General features: G+C 37.7%; 1 protein-coding gene across 1 annotated transcript in view; it reads right to left on the bottom strand.

Moving 5' to 3' along the window:
* Positions 1–585: 585 nt before the first annotated feature.
* The window catches only part of TRIP12 (thyroid hormone receptor interactor 12), a gene marked incomplete at its 5' end in the record, with an annotated part of 30,669 nt that continues 30,110 nt past the window's right edge, over positions 586–1,144 (bottom strand). Inside the window, one exon of the mRNA XM_008948686.1 lies at positions 586–1,117. Within this exon, the coding sequence (XP_008946934.1) occupies positions 921–1,117 (197 nt within the window). The remainder of the gene's footprint in view (positions 1,118–1,144) is intronic.

Here is a 1,144-nt window from a genome sequence, read left to right as displayed (position 1 = left end):
GAAAGAAACACCTAATTTGGCTTTTAAAAAAATTTTACATCAATTCAAAATGCTCTGGCCTTATCACAATACACAACGGCCAGCCCAAGCTGTTGGACTTCAACTACATGAAAGAATTCTTCCCAGCCTCTAGTAAGAGGCTTCCACTGCCTGCATCACTGTGTAAACAGCTCTAGAGCGTCGACTGGTAAAAACTGTCGCCATTATATCCTACCACTACAGTAAAACTATGCTATAAGAAAGGTTCTAACCACTTACAAAGGCTGAATTATATTGACAATATATATTTGATTTTCAGTAAAATTTAAATTATCTTAATCAGAAAAAGAGGCATGGAGCTAAATGCCCACGCTCACCAAAACATAACAATTGTCGAATGTTGCACACAAAAAGAACCAAGTGAATTGCACATCAGACAATACATGAGGATGTGTAAAATTAGAGGCAGGTGAGGGTACACAGAACTAGTCTACTAAACTAGGTTTGTCAAATACATGGTGTATTTTAATTTCTGTACTTATGTACAAAAGTTGTCTTTGGAGGAAAAACTTCAGACTTAGCTAGATGGATACACACAGCCCAGTATTAAACTGCACAGCGACATTTATTGTTCCAGCCTGGAAAAACATCCCTTTTTAAATTTCACACAGCAAAGCAAGTTAAAAATTTCACTCATTGAATAAATGATAATTTAAACAAGAACTTGCTAAAGAAATCTTGTCACAACAACTTTTAGGGCCTGATTACTTTAAGTCCATAGGGGCCTTTAATGAATATCAACCAAGTGTCTTTACTTATAATCTGCAAGCCGCTTTTCTACAAGAAGGCGTAACAAGTTTCCTTGACTCAGGTGATATATTTAGAAAAGAATCATGAGTTTCTCTTGCTGTAACAGGCAGACATTGTATTTTTCATTGTGATCAGGAAAGGTGGAATGACTGCTGCCCTTCTCTTGCAGCTATCAAGAGTTTTTCACGCATTATCTCAATAGTTGAATAGTCCGGCAACTTGAGATAGTTCACACAAGTCATTACCGAGGGCAAGAAGTCGTCTGGGTTCTCTGTGGACTCAAATGTCTTGCGAACAATTGTCAGTGGAGGATTCAAACTTCGAAAGCCTGGTAATGAGAAAAGGCACCCAGAGT

Source organism: Merops nubicus, unplaced genomic scaffold (genome assembly GCF_000691845.1).
Source record: "Merops nubicus isolate BGI_N331 unplaced genomic scaffold, ASM69184v1 scaffold21061, whole genome shotgun sequence".
NCBI classification, from domain to species: Eukaryota; Metazoa; Chordata; class Aves; order Coraciiformes; family Meropidae; genus Merops; species Merops nubicus.
This window is presented reverse-complemented; position numbering and strand designations above follow the sequence as displayed.